The sequence below is a fragment of the Somniosus microcephalus genome, chromosome 9, assembly GCF_052327205.1.
Source record: "Somniosus microcephalus isolate GS21.2 chromosome 9, FLI_Smic_1.0, whole genome shotgun sequence".
In the NCBI taxonomy this organism is placed as follows: domain Eukaryota; kingdom Metazoa; phylum Chordata; class Chondrichthyes; order Squaliformes; family Somniosidae; genus Somniosus; species Somniosus microcephalus.
The window spans coordinates 39002426-39028029 of NC_140995.1; the positions used below are offsets into that span (position 1 = coordinate 39002426).

General features: G+C 46.7%; 1 protein-coding gene across 1 annotated transcript in view; it reads left to right on the forward strand.

The window, feature by feature from the left end:
* The first annotated feature begins 229 nt into the window (after positions 1-229).
* Positions 230-25604, forward strand: part of prim2 (DNA primase subunit 2) — a 232956-nt gene continuing 207581 nt past the window's right edge. The window contains exons 1-4 of the mRNA XM_085996533.1: positions 230-553; positions 4765-4868; positions 9126-9214; positions 10972-11089. Coding sequence (XP_085852659.1) covers positions 400-553; positions 4765-4868; positions 9126-9214; positions 10972-11089 — 465 coding nt within the window. The 5' untranslated portion in view covers positions 230-399. The remainder of the gene's footprint in view (positions 554-4764; positions 4869-9125; positions 9215-10971; positions 11090-25604) is intronic.

Genomic DNA, 25604 nt, shown 5'->3' on the forward strand with positions numbered 1-25604 from the left:
CGCTGCTCTCGCCTTCAGTCAGTCAGTCCTCCGAGCGCCAGGTGGCGCTGCTCTCGCCTTCAGTCAGTCAGTCCTCCGAGCACCAGGTGGCGCTGCTCTCGCCTTCAGTCAGTCAGTCCTCCGAGCGCCAGGTGGCGCTGCTCTCGCCTTCAGTCAGTCAGTCCTCCGAACTCCTGGGTGGTCCCGGCCAATGGGAATGCGGGGCTCACTGCGCGCCGTGATTGGTTGCGCGGTGGCGGGAGTTTGTGGTGGTCGGTGCCAGGCTCGCTGTGATTGGTTGCGCGGTGGCGGGAGTTTGTGGGGTCGGTGCCGGGTTCGGGTCGCTGAGTGAGGCGGGCGGTGCGATTTCAGACTCGGCGATTCTGGCCTCAAGGCTCGGCGACACCAGGCGGTGCGGAGATGGAGTTCTCGGGGCAGCGCCAGCGTCAGCGCCGCCTGCGCTGCAACCCCTGGGCCGAGCTCTACCCGTTCTCCGTGCAGTTCTACGAGCAGCCGCCGACCGAGAACATCTCGCTGCAGGACTTTGAGAGCTTCGCTGTGGAGCGGTTGAAGCGTAAGAATGCTTGAGATTGGAGAGAGGGAGGGAGACGGAGGCTCCGGGGCTGGGGGGGGAGATGACAGAGAGAGAGGGCGACGGGCTAGAGCTTTGCTCTAAAGATTCCCAAAGCGCTTTACAGCCAATGAAGTCCTTTTGAATTGTTGTCACTGTTGTAATGTAAGAAATGAGGCAGCTGATTTGTGCACAGCAAGATCCCACAAACAGCAATTAAATATCGATGAAATAATCTGTTTGTGATGAGTTGAGGGACAAATATTGGCCTGGACACAGGGGAGAATTTCCCTGCTTTTCTTTGAAATAGTTTTGTGGAATCTTTTAACATCCACTTGAGAGGGGAGACGGGACCTCTGTTTAACTTCACATCTGAAAGATGGCACACCTGGCAGCTATCTCTTGCCCTGCCAGTACACTTTACACCTAATCTCAGCCTATTACCATCTCGTCTAGCTTCGAATACCTTTTATTGTCTCTTTTACTTCTTTTGTTTCTTTCACTTCTTTTGTCCGATCGCAGCCCTACCTTCGATCTATTTTCTTTTCTTTCCAGTTTTGAAGAAGGGTTCGACCCGAAACGTCAACTCAAATTTCTCTCCACGGATGTTGCCTGACCACCTGAGTTTTTCAAGCATTTTCTGTTGTTATTTAGATGCTCAAGTGTCTGGGCTGGGACTCGAGGCATAGTGGTTAGCACTGTTGCCTCACAGCACCAGGGACCCGGGTTCGAATCCAGCCTCGGGTGACTGTCTGTGTGGAGTTTGCACATTCTCCCCGTGTTTGCGTGGGTTTCCTCCGGGTGCTCCGGTTTCCTCCTACAGTCCAAAGATGTGCAGGTTAGGTTGAATTGACCCTTAGTGTTAGGGGGATTAAATATGTGGGGTTACGGGGATAGGGTGGGATATGTGTCGGTGCAGGCTCGATGGGCCGAAATGGCCTCTATCTGCACTGTGGCGTTTCTGTGTGAGGCGACAGCGCTTTCTACTGAGCCACAGCTTAGTTGTGAAATTTCCTATTGAGACCCAGTCTCAACAGCTTTTTGGGGGAGAGAGTTCCAGATTTTCACTGCCGTGTGTGTGAGGAAGTGTTTCCTGGCATCACCCCTGAACAACCTAGCTCTAATTTTTAAGGTTATGCCCCCTTGTTCTGGACTCCCACCAGAGGAAATTGTTTCTCTCTATCTGATCAAATCCTTTAATCATCTTAAACACCTCGGTTAGATTCAAGGTGATACAACACATTTTTTACCTTATTAAGAGCACAAAGTTCTTGAAATGCCGAACAGGATAGTCCCTCCCGTGACCGGTGGGCATTGTAGGAATAGTGTGACTGGTTGACAGATGACAACGTTATGATCTGGGTTTATAAGTTTCCTTTTTGTTTGGTTGGGACTATGTTTAAATTATTGTATTTGTTGTGTACTCTAACAACTTGCATTTATATACAGGAAACTCTCGTTTAAACGGCACCTAAATGTCCTGAATTCTCTATTAACCGGCAAAATTCTCACTCCGAAAACAACACCTCAATAACCGGCAATGTTGCGGAGCCCGAGTAACTCGGCCACCGCGGGCGAGTCAGTGGGGGTAGTTCTCTAAACTGCCACTACTCGGCTTCTTGGCGCTGTCTGAAGTCCGAACACCTCAAAACCCCTGTAACAGGAGTCTGACTCTCCTGCACTGCCGGTAGTCTCTCCTGATCCACCATTTTACAGGGGTACTGTGTGTCTCCCACGCTGCTGGTAGTCATTGCATTGCATTACCCTCAACTGGCAGTACTGCACTTAATCAAGCATCTTCCACCATCCATTTAACACAACATTCTGTAGGTGAGTACCCAATTACTGTATACTGCACATTTCTTGATTTTTTTATTTTTCTTTGTTTAAAAATAGCCTCGGTAGATAACCCTCTCCGTCATCCGGAATTTTTGATCAACCGGCAACACGCCGGTCCCATCGGTGTCGGATACCAAAGAGTTTCCTGTAGCACCTTTAACATAGTAAACCGTCCCAAGGAGCTTCACAGGAGTGTGATCGAACAAAATTTCACACCCAAAGCGCTTTGCAGCCAATGATGTACAGAGTGGGTGCTTACACAATTGTTTCCCTGTTGATGACACTGGGGCAACCCTGATTGGTCAACTCAAAATAGGCATCTGCAAGACAAAGCCAGGCTTCAGGCGTGACCATGATCAGTTGAAACTGTGGAGAAAAGATGTCAGGAAGCTCCTTTTTAATGCCAAGAGCGATTAATAACCAAAATGGTGGAGGAGGCCAGAATCCATGAGGTGTTTTGGTACTGTGAATGGGGAGCGGGGGTGGAGAACCACAGGTTTCCTAGGAAACGATGAGTTTCATGGTCAGATACCTTCCTCGTCTGCACTTTGTGAATCCTGCCAAATCACTTGTGCGAATGTTTGTATTGTTTGGCAGTTAATGATTCCAAGAAACCCGCTGAGAACGTACACTTAGCCCAGATCGGTGGAAGTGGAAATATTTTCTCCCTGCTGTCCAGCCCAGTGTTTTCTAAATTAAAAACAAATCACACCAGTAACTGTAAATGAATCGCTACTTTTAATCTTTTCCTCTTGTATTCTATCAGTTGGGGCCTGTGAGTTCAGTGGCTGCTGATCTGGACTTGGCAATATTTTTTTTCTCAACCTCGGCTCTGCCTGGCAAGCAACAGAGTAAATGAAGTTAGAAAGTGAAGGAAACCCAGCAAAATGGGAATCTGAGCCTGGGGATTGAGCATTGCGTAGCTTTGAGTTTATCATCTTGTGTCCAATCCAGCAAACGTTGCAAGAATGTGAAAGAGCCTCTTCAATTGCCTATTGAAAACAGCATTCACCACCCCCCCCCCCCCCCGGAATATATCTTTCCCTGAGTTCGAGCTTCCAGCCGACAGTCTTCACTGAGTTTTTGATGGTAACTATGGTGCTTCGCCATAGGAAAATTGGAGGGATAATCACCCTCCCATCCCCTGGTTATTCTCCTGTGCCTTTCCAGCTGATTTCAAAATGACATTGGCAGACGACTCAGGGCAGTTTACTTAGATGGCCATGGCATGCGGAGAAAATATCTTCGGCAAAGTGACTGCTGACGCTGTTAGGACCTGTGAATCTGACATTGTGAAGCTGTGCATAGCTTGTGTCTTGTATCTCTTGTCCAACCGCTTCAAGTGGAAATAGTTCCTGTGGCCTGCTCGGGCACCCAGGGCCGTGGAATCTGCCCGTCCACTTTGTAGGATAACCACGCAGAAGGAAAGAAAGTCTTGTATTTTTAAAGCGCCTTTCACGACCTCGGCGTAGTCACTCTGTTATAATGTAGGAAACGCGGCAGCCAATTTGCGTACAGCAAGGTCCCACAAACAGCAGTGAGATAATGATCAGACAATCTGTTTTTCAGTGATGTTGGTTGAGGGATAAATATTGGCCAGTACTGGAAGGACAAACCGTACATAACAAAGCTCCAGTCTGGCAAAGCATTGATTTAAATCCCTCCATGGCCTTGCCCCTCCCGATCTCTAACCTCCAACCCTCAGATATCGACATTCCTCCAAATCTGGCCCCTTGTATCACCCCAATTTTAATCGCTCCACCATTGGTGGTCGTGCCTTCAGCTGCCTAAGCTCTGGAATTCCCTCCCTAGTCCTCTCCGATTCTCTACTTCTCTCTCCTGTAAGACGCTCCTTAAATCCTACCTCTAACCAACTTTTTGGTCACCCGTCCTAATATCTATGTGGTTTGGTGTGAAATTTTGTCTGAAAATGCTCCTGTGGAAGCGCTTTGGGACGTTTTACTACGTTAAAGGCGCTATATAAATGCAAGATTTGGTTTAAAAATCATAATTGACCCGTCAGTTCCCGATCATAAGGCCTTAAGCAGAAAACTGGATTGAGTGTTTAGCGGACCAGTAGCGGGGTGGCTGCCATGTACGTTGATGCCCAGGTGCTGCTCTTTGTGAGGTGTCGCTTGTGTGTCCAGAGGCAGTTTGACTGCCTTGTTTCTATGCAGCATTAAAGAGGGACTGACTGTACCATGGGTTGGTGGCTCGTTGCCAGTTTTGCATCTTTGAATGTTTAACCGGCTTGAATTGCCTTTTTGGTTTTGTAGGAAACACAAAAACTTTCAAAATCGATCGTAAATTACAGCAAAAAGTGCTGTAATAATTTAAATAAATATAGCTGGAATTAATTTTTTTTTCTCTTCTAGTTCTCAAGAGTATAGAAACTATTGGCGTTAGCTACATCAAGGCATCTGAGTCCTATAACAAGAAGCTGGAAAGTGAGCTTCGAAGGTTGAAGTTTCCCTACAGAGTAAGCTTTGACATTTTGTGTTAATTGTATTTTGTTTAAAAATCAGTACAATTGTCTCCAGCCTTTCACCTCTGGCTTTCTCTCCCCTTTTACACTTCTGATATAAAATCACAATGTTAACGCACTGGAGGAGACAGTTTGGCCCATCGCGCCTGTGCCAGCTCTCTCTCCAAATCATTCCACTCCCCTGCCCTATTTAAATATTTATAATAATTTTAGCTGTTCACTCCCCTTATAGATGAGGTACAAATACAATCACTTGTATTTATGAAGTGCCTTCAACATAGTAAAACGTCTCATGGCGCTTGACACCGAGCCACATAAGGAGATATTAGGACAGGTGACCAAAAGCTTAGATATTTAAAAAATGGTGGATATAGGAAATAGTTACTGTGACTCAGTAACTGGCTTAGTTTGCGTTGGGGCGGATGGCTGATCAACTATTTCCTCCCTAAATCCCGGTTACAGAATGATCAGATCATACTACAAAAGGCCTGAAGCCTAAAAGCTTTGCCAACTAGTTTATGCTCCACCCGAGCCTCCTCCCGCCCCTTTTCATCTATCCCCATCAGCATATCCTTCGATTCCTTTCTCCCCCTCTCTAGCTTCCCCTTAAATGCATCACTGCTATCGCCTCAACTACTCCATGTGGTAGCGAGTTCCACATTATATAGTGATTGCATAGTGTGTACAGCAGAGCAACAGGCCATTCGGCCCAACAGGTCTGTGCCAGTGTTTATGCTCCACACGAGCCTCCTCCCATCACTCTTCATCTCACCCTATCAACATATCCTTCGATTCCTTTCTCCCTCATGTGCTTATCTAGCTTCCCTTTAAATGTATCGATGCTATTCGCCTCAACCACTCCCTGTGATAGCGAGGATTTATTAGTGACTATCTTGTATTTATGGCCCCTAGGTTTGGTCTCCCACAAGTGGAAACATATTCTCTACATCTTCCCTATCAAGCCCTTTAAAAATCTTGAAGTCTTCTATCAGGTCACCCCTCCGCCTTCTCTTTTCCAGAGAAAAGAGCCCCAGCCTGTTCAATCTTTCCTGATGGAGATAGCCTCTCTGGTATCATCCCTGTAAATCTTTTTTGCACCTTCTCCAGTGCCTCTATATCCTTTTTATAATATGGCGACCAGAATTGTTCACAGTACTCCAAGTGTGGTCTAACCAAGGTTCGATAGAAGATTAACATCACTTCGCTGCATTTCAATTCTATCCCTCCAGAACTGAACCCCAGTGCTTGGTTTGCTTTATTTTAATGGCCTTATTAACCTGCGTTGCTACTTTTAGTGGTTTCTCCTGAATTCCCTATTAAATGTAAGATAGTCATCAATAAATCTATGTCCCCTAGTTCTGGTCTCTCCCAGAACTGGCAACATCTTCTCTACGTCTACACTATCAAACACTTTTTATAAAAAAAAAAAAAAAAAAAAAATACTTGCATTTATATAGCACCTTTCACCACCTCTGGATGTCCCAAAGCTCTTTACAGCCAACGAAGTGCTTTTGAAGTGTAGTCACTGTTGTAACGTAGGAAACGCGGCAGCCAATTTGCGCACAGCAAGGTTCCACAAACGGCAATGTGATGGACACCAGATAATCTGTTTTTGAATGATGTTGATTGAGGGATAAATATTGGCCAGGACATCGGGGAGAACTTCCCTGCTATTCTTCGAAATAGTACCGTGGGATCTTTTACGTGCACCTGAGGGGGCAGACAGGGCCTCTGTTTACGTCTCGTCTGAAAGATGGCACCTTTGACAGTGCAGCGCTCCCTCAGTACTGCACTGGAGTGTCGGTCGAGATTTTTGTGCTCCAGTCTCTGGAGTGGAACTTGAACCCAAGACATTCTGACTCAGGCAAGAGTGCGACCAACTGCGCCACGGCTGACAGGTTCATAATCTTAAAGACCTGTATTGGGTCACGCTTCAGCCGTCTCCTTTGAACAAAGCCTGTCCCAGGCACTGTTAATACGGATTTCTGTTTCCACTGTTGTCTTTCTATTTTGTATGAACAGTCATGTATCCCAACCACATGACACCTTTGGAAATCAAATAGATACCATTTAGTTCTAGCTGTCGCTCTGCTGGCAGAGCTGTGAGGCAGCAGCTGGGGAGTTACTTCATCTTCCAGCAACACAGCTTTCCATAGAAGTTAAATCTTACTGGAGATTGAATATTTATGCCGTCAGAGTGAGGGAAGCAGGAGCTTGCGAACGAAATAGTTTTTTGAAAGTGGGCGGACAAGTTGAAGCTATATGGGGACAAAAAACGAGTATATGGGATCCTTGTTTTAAAAATGGGTGTATAATGTACAGAAGCAGAGGTAAAAATGAGCTTATACAAATCATTTGTTACATAGAATTGCATAGAATGTACAGCACAGAAACAGGCCATTGGGTCCAACAGGTCTATGCCGGTGTTTATGCTCCACATGAGCCTCCTCCCACCCCTCTTCATCTCACACTATCAGCATATCCTTCTATTCCTTTCTCCCTCATGTGCTTATCTAGCTTCCCCTTAAATGCATCCATGTTATTCACCCTGTGGGCAGAGAGTTAGGCCATGGTTATAATTTTGTGTCCTGTTTTGGATGCCTTGCATGAGCAAGGATGTTAAGACCATGGCGAGGAAGTAAGAGATTTGCTAAGATGATGCCAAGGAATGGGAGGCTTTATTTATGAGGAGAGCTTGGAGACAGTGAGGCTCCTTTCATTAGAACAAATGGGGTTAAAAGGAGGTTTAATGAAGGTGTTTAAAATTGAGATTTTGATCAAGCAAATCAAGAAAAATTATTTCCACCAGGCAGGTGAGTTGGTAAATAGAGGGTCTAAATTTTAAGAATATTGAAAAAAGAACAAAGGAAGAGGGTAGGAGATGTTTTTTTCTTTATACACAGGATTGTTCACATGCTTTAGCAGAATCCTTAAGTTTTTAAAAAGAAAAGTGATACATTTTTATTGAAAAAGGAAAATTTAAATGGTTACGGGGAAAGGGCGGGTGAATTGGATAGCTTTGACAGCCAGCACAGCCATGATGGGCTGAATGACATCCGATTGCGCTGGAAGTTAGGATTTTGCCACCCAGTATCAATTTCTAAAATCAACTGGTGTAGAGCAATCTGCCCACAAAAGCTTCAGAAGTATTTTCAAAAGTTGCATAATGATTCGAACTTACTGTTGATTGTGAATAGGAATCCAATGTTTGGCATCATCACAAACTCGACAACTTGCAGGCACAAACTCGAACTCGAGAGGGATGGCGAACACTCATTTTAGTTTTACTTAGTTCACACAGAGGGTGAGATGGATATATGGAAGGGGCTGCTGCCAGTGCAGGCAGATAGTGTCGGCAGTTTTAAGAGGGAACCGGATAGGCACTTGTAGAGAAAAGGATTGAGGGGTTTGAGAAGTCCGAGCAAGTGTGTGGTACTTTGAGACTGGCAAGTTAGGCTGCAGCAGTGTGTACAGGTTCTGTTTGTACCTGTGTCCCTGGCTGATTCTGTGTCTCCCCCTGTCGACTGGAGGGAGCTAATGCTGTTTTGGCTGAAATCAGTTGCTACAGCACAGAATAGAAATTGCACCTGGCTCCTCCTTGGCTTCGATTGCCCAGGACCCCACTTGGTTGCAATTTTACCGACTCAGCGGATGGGCAGTTCATAGAATCTGACAGCACAGAAGGCGGCCATTCGGCCCATCGTGCCTGTGCCAGCTCTTTCCCAGAGCGATCCAATTATTCCCACTCCCCTGTGCTTTCCCCCCCCATTTTTTCCTTTTCAAGTGTATATCCAATTCCCTTTTGAAAGTTACTACTGGATCTGGTCCCACCACCCTTTCAGGCAGTGCATTCCAGATCATCATGTGTCACCGTGTAAGCAAAATTCTCTTCATTTTCCCCCTCCCCCAACCCTGTTGTTTGCCAATTATCTTAAGTCTGTGTCCTCTGGTTACTGACCCAGCTGTCAGTGGAAACCGTTTCTCCTTATTTACTCTATCAAAACTCTTCATAATTTTGAACACCTCGATTAAATTTCCCCTTAACCTTCTCTGCTCTAAGAACAATCCTTAGATTGTAAATTTAATTATGTGTTCTCCATAATTGACCTAACTTATGAACATTATTTTTGTTCCCTCTGTAAATTCATCCATGCTTTCCAGCTATCATTGTTTTGTGATCTTGGTATGACCACATTGTCTTGTGACTGGCGAACTTTAAATGGTCGTTTTATCTCCCTGCTTCCCTCCCAGGTTTCAAGTGAAGAGAAGCTGGATGATTATGAAATAAGGAGGAAAGATCACATCTCTCATTTCATACTGCGTCTTGCTTACTGCCAGTCGTAAGTACGACACACATTTTCAAGTAAAATCTGCAGAACCAGTTTGAAGTTGTTTTTGAAAACCATGTGACGGTTTTAGCATTTCAAAAATATTGAGGCCTTTGCACTTCCACTTTTAAGTTGTAAACATTTTATATCCAGTACACAGGCACAGAAATCATAGAATAATAGAAATTTACAGCACAGAAGGAGGCCGTTCGGCCCATCATGTCTGTGCCGGCCAAAAAAGAGCCATCCAGCCTAATCCCACTTCCCAGCTGTTGGTCCGTAGCCCTGTAAGTTAAGGCACATCAAGTGCATATCCAAGTACTTTTTAAATGTGATGAGAGTTTCTGCCTCTACCATCCTTTCAGGCAGTGAATTCCAGACCCTCGCCAACCCTCTGGGTGAAAAAAATTCTCAACTCCCCTCTAATCCTTCTACCACTTAACTTAAATCTATGCCCCCTGGTTATCGACCCCTCTGCTAAGGGGAATAGGTCCTTCCTATCCACTCTATTTAGGCCCCTCATAATTTTATACACCTCAATTAAATCTCCCCTCAGCCTCCTCTGTTCCAAAGAAAACAACCCCAGTCTTTTCTCAACAGCTAATAGTAAGAAATTCACAAGAAAGAAAACTGCAAAGCTTTCACAAAAAAATAAATTCGAACTTTATTGCTTGTTTGTTTAAAGAAAATGGACTGTACAGTAAATGACCACCAGAGGGTGCTATGGGATCCCACTGTGAAAATGCATGGTTTTGAATCCATTTGTTTGATTGTTTGTCCCTGGCTTTTGAGCCTATATGCTTTTGGTGAACTTAAATTTAAATCAGGTCAGCCATTGGATATATGTGGCTTGCAGAGACCGGAGGAATTGGAATCTGCTAAAAGAAAAAAAAATCAGCAAGTTTTTAAATGCATTTAATATGTTGTGAAATGTACAGAGTTTTTTTTTTATTCGTTCATGGGATGTGGGTGTTGCTGGCAAGGCCATTGCCCATCCCTCATTGCCCTTGAGAAGGTGGTGGTGCTCCACCTTCTTGAATGGCTGCACTTATGGGAAGATTTCCCGTCCCCAGTCTCCTCTTATGTTGCTCAGTAAACTTGAGCCCATCCCAATCTCGGCTGCCTGTATCCTAACTCGCACCAAGTCTTGTTCACCCACCACCCCTGTGCTCGCTGACCTGCATTGGCTCCCGGTTCGGCAATGCCTTCATTTAAAAATTCTTATCCTTGTGTTCAAATCCCTCCAAGGCCTCGCCCCTCTCTATCTCTGTAGCCTCCTCCAACCCCACAATCCTCTGGGATCTATCCGCACCTCCAATTCCGGCCTCTTGCGCATCCCCGATTGTAATCGCTCCACCGTTGGCGGCTATGCCTTCAGCGTGATGCAAACCGTGCGCCCCTTGATCCCCAATAGGCAGAGGGTCAAAGTGCATTGTTCCTTTGGCAGTGTGGAACTTGACTATCACCTCCTAGATTGTAAAAGCAAATGATGCTCCCTGGTAGACGGGAGTGAAACCTAACTGAAATTCGGCTTGAGAATTCCAGAGGCATTTTTGCCATCATTCAGTGTGTTGGCCTCCAGTGGCCACAAAAACCCCAGCATCCTTTTCCCTATTTACTATTTTCCCGAGTCTCTGGAAGGGACGGTCGGTGATGATGTCCTAATTTGTTAGGTGGGTTTGGTTGCTTGGTACCTGACCCTCTGAGTGCGACCGTATACTTACAATGATCCAATTTGCTTGTTTTTTTCTTGTACCTCGCATTCTCAGGGAAGAGCTGAGGCGATGGTTTATCCAGCAGGAGTTGGACTTCTTCCGTTTCCGATTCAGTGAGCTACAGGACAAGCAGCAAGAATTTCTCAAACATAATAACTTGGAGTATCATGCTGTGAGTAGACTATCTGCCTCGCTCTCCCTCTCTTTCTCAAAATTCAACTGTTTGGTTTCTCTGTTTCTTGTAAAGGGGAAGCTATAGGCTTCTGTTCTTTTGGAGAGAAACGTTGGCTGCTCAATGTGGGGTTTACCACCGGAATGGAACCTTTTCCACTTTCCATGCTCCGATCAGGTGCTCTGTGGTCATGAGCTGAACTCGTAACCTCGTTGCACTGCCGACGTAACGATAGTGACCGCACTTCAGAAGCTGCTCGCTGATTGCGCGGAGTGCTCTACGATGCCCTGCGGACATGTTAAGGTGTTAGATAATTGCATTTTATTTCTTGCGCTGCCTTGACAATATTTCTACAGCCCATTTTCAGAAGAATGCCCCACCACACTATGGTGATGTATGAGCTTCCCACAGGAGTCATGTTGTGGACTCTTGAGTGAACCTTACATTGCAGGCAGTTATGTACTGTGGACATGTATCCTACAGGAACTGGATCGAGACTTTAAGAATAAGAACTTGCATTTATATAGCGCCTTTTGCCACCTCACAGCGTTCCAAAGCACTTTACAGCCAATGAAGTCGTTTTGAAGTGGAGTCACTCTTGTAATGTAGGAAATGCAGCAGCCAATTTGTGCACAGCAAGGTCCCACAAACAGCAATGTGATGACGACCAGATAATGTTTTTAATCTGTTGGTTGAGGGGTAGATATTGGCCGGGACACCAGGGCGAACACCCCTGCTCTTCGGAACCGTGCCATGGGACCTTTTACATCCACCTGAGGGCAGAGGGGGCCTCGGTTTAACGTCTCATCCGAAAGACGGCACCTCCGACAGTGCAGCACTTAGTACTGCACGGCGAGTGTCAGCCTGGGTTACGTGATCAAGTTTCTGGAGTGGGACGTGAACCCACGACCTTCTGAGTCATAGGCGCGAATGCTACACACCGAACCACAGCTGACGCCTTTGGCAACTCATTTCATGCAGAGCCCTTAAAAACTGTCTGGGAGAAGATTTTCTTCGAACAAGTTTTAGCTAGATTCAGACCCCGTTGCAGAGGTGGAATAACGCAGCTAGGAAACAACCGCTTGTTCGGTTTGAATGGTCTTTAAAGGTGCTCGTATGCCATAGTGTTTTCACTAGACTTAATTAACGTGCTGGTACTGAGATGCCACGGGGAAAAATACCACACTTAAGCCCGTGTACTTTAATGTTATTTGATGATCATCACCTAATATTGCCTCCCCACTACCAGTGACAGACCTGTAACCACCACTAGGAGCCTCGTGCTCTCTCCACACACAGCCCAATTTGGAAGGACAAAATCCGTAATTCCCATGGTGGTCAAATGGTGTCTGGATAATTGTTAAAACCTTGTCGAAGTTGTTGGCTGGGGGTGTGGAGGAAATCTGAAGCTGAATGAAGGAATTGGACACTTGTTCCAGATCAAAGATTCCCAACCTGTGCCCAGAGTGCGGGTGGAATATGGAAGTGCTCCTGATAACAGCTGCTGACACATGAAATGGGGAGAGAGCAGGGGAGTGGGACTAACTGGATCGCTCTTCGAAAGAGCCGGCGCAGACTCGATGGGCCGAACGGCCTCATTCTGTGCTATTCTATGAAACGAGATTATCAGAGTGTTTTTAATACCAACAACTTGCATTTTAATGTAGTAAAACGTCCCAAGGCGCTTCACAGGAGCGTTAACAAACAAAATTTGACACCGAGCCACATGAGATGTTAGGCCAGATGACCAAAAGCTTGGTCAAAGAGGTAGGCTTTAAGGAGCATCTTAAAGGTCAAAGAGAGATTGAGAGGTTTAGAGAGCTTCGGGCTTAGACTGCTTAAGGCACGGGTGCCAATGGTGGTGCAGTTAAAGAAGGATGTTGCTTTCTGAGGATGTTTGAATCTCAATTAATACTCGCAGTTGAACAGGGGGATGAAATCTCTTTTTTTAAATACAAAAATAAACCTCCAGGCTTTTGACCAACTTTTTTGCAATCACCTTTGATTTATCTTACACAGTGTCAGATCACTCCATTTTCCATGTGGCTCCTTTATCCTTAGATTTGTTGATGGGGACTTGATTGAATTCAAGGGCAAACTCTCTCCGCGTATTGTACTTAATTTAGTCAGCTACAGGAAACTTTTTTTTATCCGGCACTGACGGGACCGACGTGGTGCCGGTTCGTCAAAAATTCCGGATAACCGAACGCTATAGTAAAAGGTACGGAGAGCTGACAGCTCCGTATAAAGCAACAAACCCTGTTGCTTAGCAACAAGTGTAGAACAATGGCCAGAAGTTCCAAGTGTCTCTGTAGCTTAGCAACAGCTGCAGCCACACCCTTGCACAGCAACAGACGGAGGAAGGCAAATACAATATATGAAGTAAAACCTACTCCTGAACTTTGCCGGTTAACCGAGATTTCCAGTTATTTAGGTGCCGGTAAATCGAAAGTTTCCTGTAGTTGCAGGATATTCCTGTTCCTTCTGCCAACTCCAAAAGCTATGACCCTTGCATATTATTTTGAAATGAAATGGATGTTACGTATAATTACATAGTGTACAGCACAGAAACAGACCATTCGGCCCAACTGGTCTATGTCGGTGTTCATGTTCCACACGAGCCTCCTCCCACCCCTCGTCATCTCACCCCATCATCATATCCTTCTATTCCTTTCTCCCTCATGTGTTTATGTAACTGCCCCTTAAATGCATCTATCCTATTCACCTCAACCAATCCTTGTAGCGAGTTCCACGTTCGAAACACTCTCTGGGGAAAGAAGTTTCTCCTGAATTCCCTATTGGATTTATTAGTGTTTAGAGCTAAGGTTTCAGTGCCCTTGGGTTCTACTGTTGCTGCAACTTTTTTTTCCCGAAAGTTCGCTAAATTAAGTCTTCCATAAGCTGACCAACTACCTTATGCACCGAAAGCAGTGTTTTTAATCTTCTGGTATGAGTTAGTGTACACCAGGTTGAACAGAAAACTCCAAATCATGGTATATTACTGATTGGAGAAGTCGTGCATTTCATTAGTGACTGCACTTCAAAAATACTTCGTTTGCCGTGAAGCGCTTTGGGATGTCCAGAGGTCGTGAAAGGTGCTATATAAATGCAAGTTTGTTCTTCCTGTTTTTACATGGGTGCCCAGTCATCTCAGAAGGTGTAAAAATAATGCGGGACGAGGTGACTATTACATTTTATTTACAGCTAAGAGAATACCTCAAAGCAAAAAGATGTAGCAAAGTGCCTACAGTACTGTACCCAAATTTCCACAGCTCATGAACTGGGTTGACTGTTCAAAGAGTCATAAATTCTTGCAGCATTTCTTGGGAACATGGTCTCTCATGGTGATTTAGTCCAAGATGATCCCTCTTGCGAGTTCTTAAATGACATTTGAGCAGACACACATTCACATCGCCCAATAGTAATGCTTCAGGAAACTAATCTCTCCTCCGTGGTGTTCAGATTCTCCAAGTTAGACTGATCCTCGACGCCTGATAAAAATGGTAATTTCAGGCAGTTGTCGCCTAGAGGAATTCACATAGTAGCAATGCATAGGAACCCTATGGAGCTAAGTGACAGGCTGCATTTTGCAGCATAACATGGATTGAAACCGAAATTTATGATGGGCGTTTCCCAAGGTTAAAATTACCCTGAGTGAGCTGCTTTGTACAGGAGCACAGGGCCCACTTTGGAGTTCAAGGGCCCTCTAAGTCTCATCGTTTTGATGGAGGCCACTGCCGCTTGATCGATAAAGCCCCTTGTCCCTCTGAGTGTCAGCCGTGGCTCAGTGCGTGTCAAGTTTGCCTCTGGGTCCGAAGGTTGTGGTTTCAAGTCGCACTCCAGAGACTTGAGCACCAAATTTAGGCTGACACTTCAGTGTAGTACTGAGGGAGTGCTGCACCATCGGAGGTGCCGTCCTTTGGATGAGATGTTAAACCGAGGCCCCGTCAGGTGAACGTAAAAGATCCCATGGCACTGTTTCGAAGAGGCGCAGGGGAGCTCTCGCTGGTGTCCTGGCCAATATTTATCCTTCAGCCAACATCCCTTCCAGGTGAAACAGCGATTTACTTGTACTTCTCGCAATCTAGTATACTGTATTCGCTGCTCACGATGCGGTCTCCTCTACATTGGGGAGACCAAACGCAGATTGGGTGACCGCTTTGCAGAACACCTCCGTTCAGTCCGTAAGGGTGACCCCGAGTTTCCGGTCGCTTGTCATTTTAATTCTCCCCTCCACTCCCACTCTGACCTCACCGTCCTTGGCCTCTTGTATTGTTCCACGGAAGCTCAACGTAAACTCGAGGAACAGCACCTCATCTTCCGATTAGGCACTCTGCAGCCTTCCGGACTCAATATCGAGTTCAACAATTTCAGATCATAACCTCGGCCCCTATTACATTTTTTCTTGTAATTTTTCCACTCCTTTCCCCCCCTTTCCTTTTGTTTCTCTCTCACACCTGGCAGCTATCTCTTGCCCTGCCAGTACACTTCACACCTAATCTCAGCCTATTACCATCTCGTCTAGCTTCGAATACCTTTTATTGTCTCTTTTACTGCTTTTGTTTCTTTTACTTCTTTTGTCCGATCGCAGCCCTGCCTTCGATCTATTTTCTTTTCTTTCCAGTTTTGAAGAAGGGTTCGACCCGAAACGTCAACTCAAATTTCTCTCCATGGATGTTACCTGACCTGCTGAGTTTTTCCAGCATTTTCTGTTGTTATTTCTGTAGATTATCTGGTCATTATCACGTTTCTGTTTGTGGGATCTTGCTTTGTGCAAATTGGCTGCTGTGTTTCCTACATCACAAGTGGGACTACACTTCAAAAGTACTTTGTTGGCTGTAAAGCATTTTGGGACGTCCAGAGATCGTGAAAGACGCGATATAGTTTGATGATAAACTGCTGTGCTCTCAGTATTTTCTTTGTTTCTCTGCTATGGTCATTTCTGCAAATACATGAAAAAGGCACCCCGACGTTTGCCTAATTAGCTGTCTAATGTTTGTCTTGAGTGCATTAACTATCACATGTTCAGTTCGCAGTCCCACATTCAATATATTGCCTGTTGTGTTTGAAACAATCCCAAAGTGATTGCATTGCAATTTTCTTCCTGATATTTGAAAAAAATTGCATTCTTGACATGATTTGAAAATATTTCCATTCTCGACAGGAACTGTGCTGTACAGAATTTAAAAGTTAGCCTAGGCCTCCCTAACTGAGGGGTAACAAGTCGGACCCTTTATTTTCAGCTTTCAGCGTTTGTCACTCTGATGTAACAAAACCCTTTAACAGTGGGAGGCAACAGGGAGGTGATGGCATAGCTGGGATAACATCCAAACATGAGGGGCAGGAAAAGACCAGCTGGTCCATCAAGCCAGCCCCATACTCATGACGGCCGGAGCATCATGTCTGCATATTTCCTACCAGTGTTCCCCCTAATTTAGTTTTGGGCGTGCAGCCCATTCACAGTTTTGCACATGCGTGAAATTTAACATTGGAAAAGCTGGTCCCGGGCTGCGCAGGGCCAGCAGAGAGCTGTGCAGCTCCGAGGGAACGTTACTTCCTACCCCACCTCGCAGCCGTGTAATCTCCTGGGAGAGGCAAAAAAAATCTACAGCAAATCATGGGGGGGGGGGGGGAAATTCCTCTATGGTGATATTAAGGGTTACGGAACCAAGGCGGGTGGATGGAGTTGAGATACAGATCAGCTGTGATCTAATTGAATGGCGGAATAGGCTCTATGGGCTGAATGGTCTACTCCTGTTCCTATGCTCCTGTGATCACCCCCACCCTGGCGATTGAAACTAGTCTAGGGGATCATATTGGCCAGGAGTCACAGGTTAGTTTTCAGTTTTGGATTCATGTGGAAGGAAGGAAATGTCAGAGGTCCAAAGCTCATTATACCTCAAGTTGAAACGTAACTCCGTGGGATGGTTGATAATGAGCCAAAAAGAATCAGTCATTACAGTCGAAACATGCTTTCTTCCTTGTTGTCCGTGTTCTCATTTGTATTATGTCAGCCATGAAAACACACCCTAGAGCAAACTCCTTCTAGCAGAGAAGGTTAAGGGGAGACCTAATAGAGGTATTCAAAATTGAGGCATTTTGTTCGAGCAAGTAAGGAGAAACAATTTCCTCTGGTAAGTGGGTCGGTAACCAGAGGTATAGGTTTAACATCATTGGTAATAGCACGAGCGGGGAAATGAAGATTTTTTTCACACGGGGTTATTAAGATTTGGAACGCACGACGTGAAAGGGTGGTGCAAGCAGATTCCATAGGAACTTCCAAAAGGCAATTCGACATGTTCTTAAAGAGGACTAATTTGCAGGGCTATGGGGAAAAAGCCATGGGGAGTGAAACTAAATTGGAGAGCAGGCCGAATGGCCTCCTTCTGTGCTCGAAGATTCAATGAATCTAAGCTTGTGAAACATTTATCAGGCCGATTACAGGTGCTCAATACACTGCTTATGCCATATTTAAAAATCACCAAGTATTTGCTTGATGTTCAGGTAGTGTCTGGGAGATTTTTTTTTAGTCAGAAAATAAAATATTTTTAGAAAAGAATCTAGGGTTTTGTAGTTGAGACCCTTTTTCAAAAGCTAGGTTTTTGCATCATCAATTTTGTATAACAGCAGAATAGCCTGTGTTTTTCATTTTTAATGTTTCATTGCATCCTTTTAAAAAGTATTAGTTCAGAATCCAAATTTGTCATTCTTTGGCCAGAGAAAATGAAGCTTGCATGCATGCATAGAACTCCAATCGCATGCACTGTCTGAGTTACTCCTGCTGCTGTTGTACAGATTACATCCAAAGTTGGAAAAGTTTCCAGCTGGTTTGTTCATCGCAAAAAGACTTTAAAACTATGACAATGCATCAGTTGCAGTTATACTACAGCAGGTGTGCAGCCATAGCAACGTGACACTGTGCTAGGAGTGGTGTCAACCTTTACCTGTGTTTGATTCAGCACAGCACAGTTTACTATAGCTAGTCCATTTGATTCAAATATTTTTCAATAAAGGTAGGTATTTACATCTGTATCGTGTATTGAGATGAATCTCATTCTTATCCTTGTGTTCAAATCCCTCCATGGCCTTGCCCCTCCCTATCTCTGTAATCATCTAGCCGTACAACCCTCCGCGATCACTAGACGCCTTCAATGTTGCCCTCTTGCGCATCTCTGATTTTCATTGCTCCACCATTGCCGGTTGTGCCTTCAGCTGCCAAGGCCCTAAGCTCTGGAATTCTCTCTCTAAACCTTTCTGCCTCTCCCCTCCTTTAAGATGCTCCTTAAAATCTACCCTGGTGACGAAGCACCTGTATTAATATCTCATTCTTTGGCTCTGTGTCAATTTTTGTCTGATTATGCTCCTCTGAAACGCTTTGCAATGTTTTACGACGTTAAAAGCCCGATCTAAATTGAAGTTGTTGGTGAAGAATACAATATATCTTCCTTCATCTCTCTATCTTGTCTCCCATTTCCCCATCTCAGGTAAAGTATAACCCTGCAGTTTCTAGCTTGTTTAGAAGGCTGCAAAAGATGGCTTTTTTCCCCGAAAAATAATCAGGAACAGAATTTCCAATTGTCGTGCTTAAGTGCTTCTTGGGTTACAGTGCTGTTGGATGCATAATTGTTCACTATTTGTCATTCCATTAAAATCAGTCACACAGTTGTATTCCATTTTTGAGCTGGTGGTATTAAACCAGAGACCATTACCTGACGTGGCACCCAGTAGGTTTAAAACTCACTTGTCAATAGAAATCTTGTCTGGATATGACCAGGGTTACTTGCATCGGCTTTGAATGGCATGGTGTAATAGATTGGAATAGCAGATCTATTAAACTAAACCTTTTAAATAAAGGTCAAAGCTGTGATAACAGACAAGCCTGATAAATAGAAACAATTTTCCAGTGGCAAAAGTTCAAAGGGGTTGACATCTCCCTGCTTTTAGCTTTGATTCAGATATCCCTGTGGTTTCAGGGGTAGATGCTGTGCATTATTTTGATGAATAGACATGCCACTGATTTTGAGAAAAAACTGAACATCAGTTCTTGCTTTGAACTTGTACCGAGAGTACTGTATTGAAATACACTTAAGGCTGGAGTTATGATGCACTCTGTGCAGAGTCATATTGGAGTGACGGGATCTCCTGAAGGGATAGTGCACTTTGAGGCTTGAATGTGCTCGGGAGATTCAGAAGTTATCTTTTTTGCATTGATCCGTTTCCAAAACCTTTTCATGTCGATAAGAAAGCAAGAGGAAATCTTCAGTAATAGAAACAGAAAAAACTGGATGGCACTCAGCAGGTCAGGCAGCATCCGTGGAGAGAGAAACAGCTAACGTTTCAGATCGACGACCTTTCATCAGAACTTGAGAAGTTAGAGATTTAATAATTTATAAACCAGTAGTACTGAGCCAGGAAAAAAGGGGAGTTTGAGGGGGATAAGAACAAAAGTGAAGGTCTGTCATAGGGTGGAAGATGGGAACAGTTAAATGACAAAACTGATGGTCGAATACAAAAGGGGGTGGTAATGGGACAAGTAAGGTGAAAGGGACAAAACAAAGCTCGTCTGAGAGAAGAGCCTTCACGGTGGGCATTCCTGGAAGAGAAGAGACAGTGAATTATATCTTCACCCTTTTCCACCCTCCCCTGCCCAAGTGATAACATTGGGTTTAGGTTTCCGAAAAAGACATGGCAAGACTCCTTGCTTTATCCACTTTGCCAAGGCATTGTGATGAGGTAAACATTGCATTATCATTAACTGCTCCTAAAAACGGTCAGTTTGTACCTCTTGGGCTTATCAAGAAAAAAAATGAAATGTTCCAAGTTTCGTTTCCTCTGTCCTGTCCATGAATTAGCTTTCAACAAATAGAGTATTAGGAAATGATGGCATTTTGTAATGAACGAATTTTGCTGAATTTGTGCAGCATGAGTCAGGAAATGAAGTGCGTACTCCCACTAGGCCCTGGGAAGGAGTTAAACTCCTCCCACATTGTTGAGCAGAGGTAATTACTTGAATATTGGAGTAAATTTGCCTAAGAATTGGCTCGTCTCCACTGTGGATATGTGGGAACAATCAGCTATTTCTGTTCCTTGGCTTGAGAAGAATCAAAGTTTGTCACATTGTCAAAAGCAATAATTTAACTTCAATACAGAATTATCAAAATATTTAAACCTGTCGTTCTGGTCCCCACCCCCCAAGTGAAACATCTTCTCTACGTCTACCTCATCAAACCCTTTCATTAGCTTAAAGACCTCTATCGGGTCACCCCTCAGCCTCTTCTCTTTTTTCAAGTGAAAAGAGATCCAGCCTGTTCAGCCTTTCCTGATCGGTATAACCTCTCAGTTCTGCTATGATCCTTGTAAACCTATTTGCACCTTCTCCAGTGCCTCTAGAACTGTGCACTGTACAGTTATAACCGCAGGAAGTCATCTGGGTGAAATTGTGATTTGAAAGATGGCATAGTATTCGCTCATTAATTACACCGAAGTGGCTGGAGGTAAAAATGGTACTTTTAGAATTGTAGCACAATGTTGCCGTACCCGGGGAGAGCTGCAGCAATCAGTCACACACTGATCCTGATCTCCTCCGTACAAGTGAGGTCCGAGAAGATGTCAGCAGACTGTTGTATATATTTGAGCAGCAGCAGTGTTGGGGGCAGAAATTCCAAAACCGGCCATCTACCGAGTTAGCTGCAGCTGATGTGTAACCCAATGACAGCAGAACCCGATGAGGGTGAACATCAGTTTTTTTAAGCTTCCACACTTATGGAAAAAAATATACAGAAATTTGTGGTTACTTGGTCAGTAGTGCCAAGTCAAAGCAGTGTTGGATTGTTGATTAGATAAGGAAGTAACGGATCCGTGGGCGTGTTCCGTCTGCAGAACCATTCGGCAGCAGCTTACGATTCTTGAGGCTATCAAGATTGTGTGTGTTAAATTGTGTGTGTTTTTTTTTCTTCAAAAGACCGTGACTAATAACCCCCAAAATAATCTTTAATCCCCAGCTGAGCAGGCAAACGGATCTTTGGTTTAACGTTTTACCAGGGTGACATTACCTTCAACAATGCAGCACTGCCTCAGTGTTGCACGGAATTGTCAGCCGAGGCGATGTGCTCGAGTCCAAAGCGGGGCTGGAGTCCAGAACCTTCTGACTCGGCGGTGAAAGTGAGTCACGATGAGCAAATGTTGGGGTGAACTGGTACAGATAACTGAAAGGCAAAATATAGCGAGGGTGCTCAATAAGAGGGTACGTAAACTTGATGTGACGTGTAACTGTAAAAAATAAAGGGTACTGCTTGAAGGATTGACTAACATGAACAGGAGGTTAGAAGAACTTGATTTCAACACAGCCAGATTATCGAGAGGATTATATATGTGTGACCTATTTCTACCTTAGGAAGAGCAATAAAGGAAAATTTACAGGTGCAGTTACCATTGTAATATTTTAAAATGTAGAGAAGCCCCAAATACTGGGGAGAGGAAATAGACAAATTATTTTATTAGACAAGCTTTTATGTCTCTTCTGACCCGCAATGAGAGCGCTTTTAAGAATGCAGGTATGGAGTAAAGAAGAGAGAGAATTTGCATTTATATAGTGCCTTTCATTACCTCAGAATGTCCCAAAGTGCTTTACAGCCAATGAAGTACTTTTGAAATGTGGTCACTGTTTGCAAGTGGAGAAATTACTCGGACCACTGCTGTTTTTGATATACTTTAATGACTTGGACTTGGGGCTATAGGGCACAGTTTTGAAATTTGCATATATGACACATAACTTGGAAGTGCAGTAAACACTGAGGAAGATACAAATAGACTTCAAGAGGACATAGACAGGCTGGTGGAATGATCGGACACATGGCAGATGAAATTCAATGCAGGAAAGTGTGAGGTGATACATTTTGGTAGGAAGAATGAGGAGAGACGATACAAGCTAAATGGTTCAATTTTAAAGGGGGTGCAAGAAGAGAGAGACCTGGGGGGGGGGGGGGGGGAGGTGGCTTGTGCACAAATCTTTGAAGGTGGCAGGACAGGTTAAAAAGCAGTTAATAAAGCATAGGGATCCTGGGCTTTATAAATAGAGGCAGAGCACAAAAGCCAGGAAGTTATGCTAGAACTATATAAAAGACTAGTTCAGCCCCAGCTGGAGTATTGTGTCCAATTCTGGGCTCCACACTTTAGGAAGGAAGTGAAGGCTTTGGAGAGGGTACAGAAGAGATTTACTAGAATGGTTCCAGGGATGAGGGATTACAGTTACCTGGATAGAGTGGGGAACCTGGCATTATTCTCCTTGGAGCAGAGGAGGCGAAGAGGAGATTTGATAGAGGTGTTTAAAATCATGATGGGTTTCGATAAAGTAAATAAAGAGAAATGGTTTCCAATGGCTGAAGTACCGATAACCAGAGGGCACAGATTTAAGGTGATTGGCAAAAGAACCAGAGGTGACATGAGGATAAACTTTTTTACACAATGAGTGGTTAGGATTTGGAATGCACCACCTAATAGTAGCTTTCAAAAGTGAATTGGATAAATACTTGAAGGAGCAAAAACTGCAGGGATATGGGGAAAGAACCAGGCAGTGCGACTAACTAGATGGGCCAAATGGCCTCCTTCTGTGCGGTACTTGTTCTATAATTCTATAAAAATGGAAAAAGAGCCATGGGTGAATGATCAATTTGCACAGATTGAGAGTGAGAGGGGTAACTAGATAACTCTGAGCGTAACTTTGGTGAAAGATTGTATAATGGTAACTTGTTAAGTTTATGGTGTCAAGCCTCAGCAAAGGCTTTTGAGATGTCAAGAGATATTTGGTCCAGAACAGAGTTCCAGAGGTGCACAACAGCAGCAGGATGACCACCAGTGGAATGCTTATTATAAAAACAACAGTGGTGATCATGAACTGAGCCAGAACCTTCAAGATACTGGATAATCTGAGCTAACGGCAGCTCTTGTAGGGTAAGAAAATATGAATTAAAAAGCACTTGGGCGGTAGTTAGAAGGGTAAGGGAGATCACCCTTGGGGATAGGGCAACCCGAGTAAAGGTCGAAAGAGAAAGGAATGTGCACGGGGTGGGGTGGGGGTGCAGTGGTAAGAGACTGAAGAGGACGGCTAAATCTTCAGGAAAATATGAGGAATACCAGCAGGATCAAAAAACTTTATTGGATCCCTCATTGGGGTATGGTGTTTTTCTCGGGTTTTTTTTTGTCCCCCTCCCCAATTCAAGTAGTTTAGTCCTATTTGTAGTTTGAGCAGGGTATCTTAGTTAGACTTCCCCCTGCACCTTTCAGCTCCAAAAATGTTTCACCCACAAAGCTGCTGAAAGTGCGAGCTGATAATGTCCCAGTGATTCAGACAGGGCGACCGGGACCCGAGTGGGCAGGGCGGGGCGACCGGGACCCGAGTGGGCAGGGGGGGGGCGACCGGGACCCGAGTGGGCAGGGCGGGGCGACCGGGACCCGAGTGGGCAGGGCGGGGCGACCGGGACCCGAGTGGGCAGGGCGGGGCGACCGGGACCCGAGTGGGCAGGGCGGGGCGACCGGGACCCGAGTGGGCAGGGCGGGGCGACCGGGACCCGAGTGGGCAGGGCGGGGCGACCGGGACCCGAGTGGGCAGGGCGGGGCGACCGGGACCCGAGTGGGCAGGGCGGGGCGACCGGGACCCGAGTGGGCAGGGCGGGGCGACCGGGACCCGAGTGGGCAGGGCGGGGCGACCGGGACCCGAGTGGGCGGGGCGACCGGGACCCGAGTGGGCAGGGGGGGGCGACCGGGACCCGAGTGGACAGGGCGGGGCGACCGGGACCCGAGTGGACAGGGCGGGGCGACCGGGACCCGAGTGGGCAGGGCGGGGCGACCGGGACCCGAGTGGGCAGGGCGGGGCGACCGGGACCCGAGTGGGCAGGGCGGGGCGACCGGGACCCGAGTGGGCAGGGCGGGGCGACCGGGACCCGAGTGGGCAGGGCGGGGCGACCGGGACCCGAGTGGGCAGGGCGGGGCGACCGGGACCCGAGTGGGCAGGGCGGGGCGACCGGGACCCGAGTGGGCAGGGCGGGGCGACCGGGACCCGAGTGGGCAGGGCGGGGCGACCGGGACCCGAGTGGGCAGGGCGGGGCGACCGGGACCCGAGTGGGCAGGGCGGGGCGACCGGGACCCGAGTGGGCAGGGCGGGGCGACCGGGACCCGAGTGGACAGGGCGGGGCGACCGGGACCCGAGTGGACAGGGCGGGGCGACCGGGACCCGAGTGGACAGGGGGGGGGCGACCGGGACCCGAGTGGACAGGGGGGGGCGACCGGGACCCGAGTGGACAGGGCGGGGCGACCGGGACCCGAGTGGGCAGGGCGGGGCGACCGGGACCCGAGTGGGCAGGGCGGGGCGACCGGGACCCGAGTGGACAGGGCGGGGCGACCGGGACCCGAGTGGGCGGGGCGACCGGGACCCGAGTGGGCAGGGCGGGGCGACCGGGACCCGAGTGGGCAGGGCGGGGCGACCGGGACCCGAGTGGGCAGGGCGGGGCGACCGGGACCCGAGTGGGCAGGGCGGGGCGACCGGGACCCGAGTGGGCAGGGCGGGGCGACCGGGACCCGAGTGGGCAGGGCGGGGCGACCGGGACCCGAGTGGGCAGGGCGGGGCGACCGGGACCCGAGTGGGCAGGGCGGGGCGACCGGGACCCGAGTGGGCAGGGCGGGGCGACCGGGACCCGAGTGGGCAGGGCGGGGCGACCGGGACCCGAGTGGGCAGGGCGGGGCGACCGTGACCCGAGTGGACAGGGCACGGCGACCGGGACCCGAGTGGGCAGGGCGGGGCGACCGGGACCCGAGTGGGCAGGGCGGGGCGACCGGGACCCGAGTGGGCAGGGCGGGGCGACCGGGACCCGAGTGGACAGGGCGGGGCGACCGGGACCCGAGTGGACAGGGCGGGGCGACCGGGACCCGAGTGGACAGGGCGGGGCGCCCGGGACCCGAGTGGACAGGGCGGGGTGACCTGGACCCGAGTGGTGATCCAGTGATGAGTTGAGATAATAGATTGGTGTTCTTCAATAGACTAATTTATATTGAGTAATGGGAAATAGGTGAATCAGGAAGCATAGAAATGCCTTTATTTGGCATTCATATGTATATAAAGGTATTATATTGACCGGCTTTCAGTTTTAACATCCATGGAGTGGGTTGGAGCTACTCCTGCTGTGAACATGTTTTTTGGCTCTTCTGCCAGCTGTCATTTAAAACCGTTTTCAAAAGTTCAAGATCCGAGCCTTTTAGCTAAATTGCTCTGCTCTGCTGAATGATCGGATAATGGATGAAGGTAATGGTTGCAATCTATGCTGAGCTTTTGCTTTACAAATGAAAGGCACAAAGTGAGTGGAGCAGTTACCACAGTGTGAATCAGTGCTCACTGAGAAAAGCAAATGTTGAAGGTGTACAGCATGAAGTTGTCCAAGATAAGTAATGCTAACTACATTAAGCTCTTCATAAAACTTCATTTAGATTGCACTTAAGAGAATTGTATTCAGGTCTGAACAAATTA